The sequence below is a fragment of the Montipora capricornis genome, chromosome 12, assembly GCF_036669925.1.
Source record: "Montipora capricornis isolate CH-2021 chromosome 12, ASM3666992v2, whole genome shotgun sequence".
NCBI classification, from domain to species: Eukaryota; Metazoa; Cnidaria; class Anthozoa; order Scleractinia; family Acroporidae; genus Montipora; species Montipora capricornis.
Window position 1 is genome coordinate 16,601,840 of NC_090894.1, and position 7,500 is coordinate 16,609,339.

General features: G+C 41.1%; 2 protein-coding genes across 7 annotated transcripts in view; both read right to left on the reverse strand.

Moving 5' to 3' along the window:
- The window catches only part of LOC138027069 (uncharacterized), a 3,446-nt gene extending 772 nt beyond the window's left edge, over nt 1-2,674 (reverse strand). The window contains exons 1-4 of one of the 2 annotated variants that reach the window (XM_068874568.1): nt 2,612-2,674; nt 2,215-2,277; nt 1,364-1,432; nt 1-813 (exon numbers count right to left, since the gene is read on the reverse strand). The exon at nt 1-813 is cut by the window's left edge and continues 772 nt beyond it. In XM_068874568.1, the coding sequence (XP_068730669.1) occupies nt 1-813; nt 1,364-1,432; nt 2,215-2,277; nt 2,612-2,630 (964 nt within the window). In that variant the 5' untranslated portion in view covers nt 2,631-2,674. Of the gene's footprint in view, nt 814-1,363; nt 1,433-2,214; nt 2,458-2,611 lie in introns of those variants that run through there. The other variant, XM_068874569.1, reaches the window with a different exon arrangement.
- Nucleotides 2,675-4,413: 1,739 nt separating this feature from the next.
- Nucleotides 4,414-7,500, reverse strand: part of LOC138026325 (uncharacterized) — a 13,588-nt gene continuing 10,501 nt past the window's right edge. For all 5 annotated transcript variants that reach the window (XM_068873623.1, XM_068873624.1, XM_068873622.1 and 2 more), the window contains 2 exons: nt 7,399-7,500; nt 4,414-6,339 (listed from right to left, as the gene is read on the reverse strand). The exon at nt 7,399-7,500 is cut by the window's right edge and continues 52 nt beyond it. In XM_068873623.1, the coding sequence (XP_068729724.1) occupies nt 4,463-6,339; nt 7,399-7,500 (1,979 nt within the window). In that variant the 3' untranslated portion in view covers nt 4,414-4,462. The remainder of the gene's footprint in view (nt 6,340-7,398) is intronic.

The following is a 7,500-nucleotide window of genomic DNA, read 5'->3' on the forward strand; positions in this document are numbered from 1 at the left end:
ACGCCGAATAGAGTACAATTCCGCATAGGAAATAGTTTGCAGCGCCCGAAGCGTAAATAAGGTAGACATAGATTTTATCTGCTCGGTCTTTCGGGTTTTTGTGGCTGAAAAGCAGCTTGTCAAGTTTGTATCCAATAGCAAAGTTTCCTGTTCCAAGAATGCTGCCCCATATCACGAAGAACACCTGACAAAACAGGAGCATCACTTTGGCCTTTGCGTGCGCTCCAACAACAAAGTCAGTGATGATTACTAACGCGAAATGAAATGAAATAATGGCTGCATTGACGCTCGCTTTTTGTAATTTTGGCGGAGCGATGGAGATATTTGCGGTTTCAATGAGAGCTAAAATCATCAAGCAATCGGCTGCAGTCAAACATGGACCAGAAAGGGACCAAATAACACGCATCGCTGTGGTATTGTCAATGATGTGCCCCTGGTGATACGGATCAAAGTACATTACAAAGGCCCTTGTGAATCCAAATATGGTCACCATGATATTCAAGCTCAAACCAAGATACTTTCCTTCTGTGCCGTCGTAAATGTTGGCGATGATGTAATACCCTGCATATAGTCCAATGGCGAGAAAAACTGTAGCGTACAGATAAATATGAAGTTCCCAGGCCCACTTCCAAGTATTGTAAGCGTCATTCCAGCGAGGTCCTGGCTCAGGCCAGTTTTCGGGTGTTCCCTCAGTTGGGTACCACATGAGACTCCAGTTTCTGTCAGACTCCGTGTTTAACCGATATTTACTTGCAGTTTTGTTCTCTGTTTTTTCTTCAGGTTCGGCCCTAAGCTTTCGCTGCGTTCGCTCACCTGAAAACACACAAGCGACGAATGAGCCAGACGTGACATTAGTTTACAATCTCTGCGTGAAACTCTGATATATCCATAAGTGTCCGCTTACTCTTCTCCCCAACCGTCAACATCACTCGTGACTTAGCCTGCAATCAGCAGGCTCTTCCGTTGAAATGGCGCGCGGTCGAAATATAGGGGCTTGGTTACTATTTCCAGTTCCGATAGTAACCAAGCCCCTCCATATTTCGACCGCGCGCCATTTTCAACGCAAGAGCTTGTTTGCCTAAGCTAAAAATAACGTCGGCCATTACCCTTACCTTATTGTTGGAAATGGGTAGGAAATGCTTAGACGTATTTTAAGGGACATTTGGTGTTGATCAAATGTCAAAATTGAGCGTGCATCAGATTTCTTGCATTTCAGGACATAAGTGTGAAACTCAGCAGTTATTTATCGATCTGAGATACATTCATTCACGAAGGAATAACGTTACTTCTTTTGTTTTCAGTACCGGAGGATATGGCGAAGCAATGATCCAATGGTGTATGTGACGCGAAAGAAAGCGTTTACCTTGATCAGACGAGGAAAGGGACATGTCTTGTAGAAAATAGGTCGTTGATGTTCCATGTAGTCTACATTCTACCCAACACCAGAAAAAAATTATCTAAAGCATATGAAAAAAGAAGGTCAAAGTACTGCTGTTAGTTTTTTCTCGCCGATATTTTAAGCGGCCCGATAAGAAGGGAGCCGTGTTTAGCGAGCCATAGAAGGGGTATCCCCATAGCAAGTATAACTAACCTGCGATCAGGCCGATTTTTAGCTTCGCCCATATGTTCTCTGATCGCAGGTTAAAGTATAACCAACTGCAGAACTTTGCACAATGCCAAAAGACCTTTTTACTGATGCTCAAGTTGGTCTTAAGAAGACTGACTCTAAACAACCAACAACCTGGCAAGAATCATGCCCGCCAACTCCCTCAAAGGCAAAAGGTTCTGATACTTTAAAACGATTGCCAGCGGCTCCCAAGCAAAGTAAAGGAAGAGGGCTCTTATCTATCTCATAAACATTTGGTAGTGTTTGAGGCCCTAATGATCATGGAACTGAGCGAAGAGACAACACCGAGATGCTCTTGATTTCAAAACGGTAACAACAAAAATCACGGAAACAACATTAAACTTTTCAAGCGAATTACGTTCTCACCTTAAAAAATTATATTTTAAGCTATGTTGGTACCTCGATTAATAATCACCATTACTGGAATGTATTTTAAAAGAATATTAACAAAGAATACGGGTGTGTACCTGACATTGTGCGGGGAGAAAGATCGGCGAGAGAGGAAAGGCGAACTTTTCTCATTCAATGACAAATGTTTTGATTTTTTTAGATATACATTCGTACGATAACTTTTTCATAAAACTTACCAATACTACTAAGGCCGTCCTGATTTCCTTCATAGTCACTTTGTTTGCGAGTCTTGTTCCAAGCTGAATGCATATATTTATCAGGAAAATGTTCATTAACTTAGTATTGGAGCAAGTTTCCACTTCTTCAATGAAAAGAGAGCTTAATGAAGAGTTAGTCAAGTGTCTTAAAATTGCCTTACATTTAATGAAACTCGGTGAATCAGTCAAAGACCGAGAAAACTGCAATGAACGGTTTAGGTTTCGTATTTGAGGGTCTCGTAATTTCCTACCGTTTAGAATTTTGCTGAAAAAAGGCAACACGGTGGTACCGCTCGACAAATAACTTCCTCTTCGATTGACAACATAAATGATGAGGGAGCAACTTTGTTTGCGTTTTATTGTAAATGCGTCTTACCAAGTTGAGCCACTGTCATATTACACAAGAGCACACAAAAGCAACCTCTAAAATCAGCTCTTGTTGAAGAGTAGAGCAAACAATTGCGTGCTAAGAGGTGGTCAGGTTTATCAAACTCCCCAGACAATAATTTCCCTCCGTCGGGTTATATTACCGTCTGTGGCGAAATCTAGCATTGTCATTCTGAGACTTTCCGTGGAAGAGTTGGTTTTCTTTAATGAAAAATATATTGTGAAAAACAAAAAGGAAACAGTCAGATAAAGCAATAATGAATTGTCACTTGTATAAACAGGTGAATCATATAAGAGAAACCCGCGACAAAGTAAATAATTGTTGCGTCAATGATTGCTTCCCATGAGAACACACTGATATCGGCCTGTGATGATTACCAATCTGATTGAAGAATTGCTTTGGTTTTGTGAGGTGTCTGTAAACAAATTTCGTATAATAGAACTATTTCTTCACCTTATCCTGTTGAATTACGCACATCACATCGTTTTCAATAACACAAATGCCTTGTCAAACGCCAATACTTTGTTTAACTGTGGAATATACCAAACAGAATATTTGTTTAGGAGTTCGTGGGAGCCAGGTTGAATCAATATCTATCACCAGCCATATTAGTTTTATGAAACAAATAAGATCATTTGCACAAGAACCGAATTCAATTTCCTAAATCATGGCCGCGGTGACACAAGACAACACTCTCTAATTGAAATCTGGATGCTTTGTAAACTATCGGCGGAGTATGGGGAGAAAAATCTCCTAGAGAAGAAAAGAACCGTGAATATAATAAGCCATTTCCGAGTTCATGTCTGCCTACTCTTCAAAGCGGGTTTAAGTGCCAAGTTTTTCATATGAAAATTAGTTTTCATTCATATGTAAAGTTCGTACTTAGACTCGCTTTGAAGAGGAGGCAGACACGAAACTCGGAAATGGCCTATTGCAATTCCATCTCACATATGGCGTCAACAGCTGCGAATTGAATCCAACTGGGCATAATAATCTTTGTCATATCATATTCGCAGTTACTTGAAAAGAAGTATTCAAAGCGGAAGAAAATTGTGGTTGAAAAAAAGTCAATCAGTTTGCTGTGTTTTATTGAAAAAGTCTCATAATGCATTATGAAAGTCTATCCAATCGGAATCACTCTCACGTCCGCGCGATCTCTCAGGAAAAGAAAACGAACAAATGGAAAATCTATATGGTTTGCGCCAAAATGGTAAAAGGCAGACATTTCGAGGTTGCTTCCTAACTGAAGAGTTTTTCTTGCGCATGCGTCATGTTTTTCAAAAGGAAACTGACCAACACATGACGAATCTGAGAGGAGAAGGACTAAGGGTCCTTATTGGAGTTGAGCCCGCAGGCACATTTTCTTTCGTTTAAAGCTACATGCAAAAGAGGCTTAAGAATCAATTCATGACAAAATGAACCCTTGGCCTCGTTCATGTGATAACCCCGATAAGGGCTATTCAAATACACTTCAAGGCAGTTTTGAGTTCGTTTAGGTGAGATGTTTGATAACTGAAAATTGGTCTGGGTTGAAAACGGCGTCTGCCACAGTCTAAAGTGTGTCGAAAGCCAGAGCGGATCACAGGTGCAGTTTGAGTAAAAACAAGGAAACCCTTTTTCAAAAGTGACTTCACTCGAATATCTGTAGAGTGGTGGGTCAATTCCACAAAACGTCTGGCTTTTTCACCATTTTGACGCACATGTTAAAGATTTTTCATTCAATTGTTGGGTTAATTTTCGTTGTGCTACAAAAGCATTTGACCGGGAGAAAAGAAAAACTGTACATGTTGTAAAACGAGTTAAAGTGAGTTTTAATTTACAATAACAGAACGGGCGCAGTCATGCATGTTCAACAGGAATTGAATCTGAGTCTTCGCAGCTGCTGTCCTTTTCTTCCACTTCACAGAGTTGGCTTGGTTCTGTTACATTACCAACGCGATTATTACTGACCGACGAAAACATACTTGACATTATTTGTCGCAATCTGTCTGAACTTCGCTTCTTCGCCAAAGTAGGACGATGGCTTGATTCACTCTCTCCTTCAAAAACAGACTCCTCTTTAATGTCTTCCATCATGGCTTGGCGTTTACTATTCCTTTCTGGCCTTGTTTCTTGATGAATGGAGAACACATTTGTCCGCCTTTCTTTGCTAGGAAATCCGAGTGCAGCAATGACCGGCTTCTCGTGTCGATCATTACAATCCTCTTTCGGGTCGCCGTTGGCTTGACTCAATGAATTAGCGAAATTAGAGATGGCATTGCTAATGCTTGCATCATGCATTGCAGAAAATAAACTCTGTCTTCGTTTTCTTTTCCCAGAGGGAACAATGGATGGAGCGTCTTCCAGCTGAGCAATTCTATTTTCTATGGAAGTTTTCTGCATGTGCGAAAACAGACTTTTCCTTCTGACCCGACCTCTTGCCTGAGAGGCTTTAAATTCAACAACGGGTACATTTCCGTTGTCAATAATATTGTCTCCCGAATAGACCGTCAAAACTGTTTTCCCTGCACCATTTCCAAAATTCGAAATGTCAGTTACTTTTCCTCTGTCCCGTAATTGGTAACAGAGCATGCGCAATTTACGAAATGCCGAGCAACCGGGTGATGTATCAAATATTTGCGACTGCGAATCAATTTCGGAGATATCATTGACAGCTGCCTTTACACGAGTTCGTTTAGCGCTGACGGTGAATATAAGGACGCATGTTGCTACCTCACCCGAACGAAAAAGAGTTTGAAGAGTGAACCAATGCCACGCATCTACAAAAGTAATGTCAGTATAAACTCCAAATACGCTCACCATGGTGTAGATCATAACCCCGCAAATGAAGAAATTGGCAACTCCCGAGGCGTAAATCAGAAAGATGTATATTTTGTCTGCTTTATCCTTTTCTTGTTTATGACTGAACAGTTTCTTGTCAAGCATATAAGCGAGCCGCACATAACCAGCACCCAAAGTAATTCCCCACACGCTAAAAAACACTTGACACAATAAAATCATCAATTTGGCCTCCATGTACATTGAAACTATTGTATCTGTGACGATTACAAGCACAAAGTGAACTGCAATTACTATGGAAATTGTTCTGAACTTTTGAAATATTGGCGGTGCTACAGATACTCTGGAAGTCTCCACAAGGGCCAAAATAATGAGGCTGTCGGAAGCAGTCAAACAAGGTCCTCCGATTGACCATAACAGACGCATAAAAAATATGGCATTTATTAAGTCCCCTTGGTGATAGGGATCGAAAAACAGAACAAAAGATCTCGTTATTCCAAACAGAAGGACCATGGCGTTTAAACATACACTCAGGTACTTGCGTCCCAGGCCGTCGTAAATATTTAACACTACATAATATCCAGCATAAACCCCAATGATGAGAAATGCAGTGGCAAATAGATACACGTGTATGGGCCATGCAGCCTTCCACAATTTAAAGGCCTTTTCCCATTCAGGCCCAGGTTCTGGCCACGTCTCTGGTTGCGCGGTTGGTTCTGACCAAATTTCGCCCTCTGCCTCAGTCTCGGGTTCCGATTCACCATTTTGTGTAGGGTGGCTTTCAGACAGAGGTATCACCGAGGCACCAATGGAAATCTCTCTTTCAGGACTAGGCTGATTGGTTGAGTGGGTGGTTGCGACAGATGAATCGTTTTGAAGTGAAGCTTTACTGTAAGAACTAGGAGTAAATGGTCGTGAATTTGTAGAACTGAGGCTTACTAGAAATAGAAAATAATAGATTTTTTAGAAACTGCGCTTTCAACTTTCGCCGATACCTCAATAACTGAATTTACGCGAACAAATCACTGTGGAGATGTCTTACAAACTGCAAGCCGTTTTCTGCAAACCCTACCGTACAAGAGGGCCACAAGCATGCGCTCAGCCTTTCCTATTTACATTTTCCAGATCATCTGTTTCTTTTGGTCACATGGTCGGAGAAACGAAGGGATCACTTGACCAAAAGAAAAGTAGGGCTTTGCCGGGACGAGAATAGGAAATTGCTTTTGTTTGCGGAAAACTGCTTCAGATTGAAAACATCATTTTAGTGAACGTTTCAGGGTAGGATAAGCTAAGGAAAAACGCCACAAGGAAAGGGTGGGCATCGAACGCTAAACGACCCTTTTGAATGCAGGAAAGAGTGAATAGGCCAGTTTCGTATTCTAACGGTTGGACTGGATTTAGCATGAAATGGAGGCTAATGCGGGCAAATTAATTTGCATTTGAAAAGATGTGCCCGCATTAGCCTCCATTTTCATGCTAGATCCAGTCCAGCCGTGAGAATTCGAAAATGGTCTATTAGATAAGAGTGTTGTTATGGCATGGGTGAGCTCCCAAGCACAATCACAGAAATGAGCCTACTTTTAGAATGCCCGTTCCCGTCAAAATCAGCTGTCATGTCCATGAAAAAGACATGGCAGAAGCAGTCACGAGTGACATGGCTTTTTCTGATTGGTTAAAGTTGGGGGCCCATTGTTTGTTTCGCGCCCAAAGTTTATCTAAAAATAAATCCATTTGCGACTGTGCGACTGGCTTAGGCCGCAAAGTGATAGATGGACACTCTTATCTAATCCACTCTTATGCAGGATAAAGTTTTATTGAGATAAGAGAAAACCTCTTTTTCTCGTAACCCAATCAAATGTTCATTTCGAGCGCTGACAGGGCAAATGTAATTCTGTCTTTTTTTCCGATAGTCCTTGTAACATAGTAACGTCAGTAGTTATTTCTAAAAATGGATATTTAGCAAACAAGATGATTCTAAACAAAGGTAGAAAAATTACCATTGATTGAAGACGAAAATGAAGTTAAATTCAATGTCTGTGCCCCTGCAGATGCTGAGATAGGCTCTGTTTTGATTTCTCTCCTTTCCACGTTATGGACCA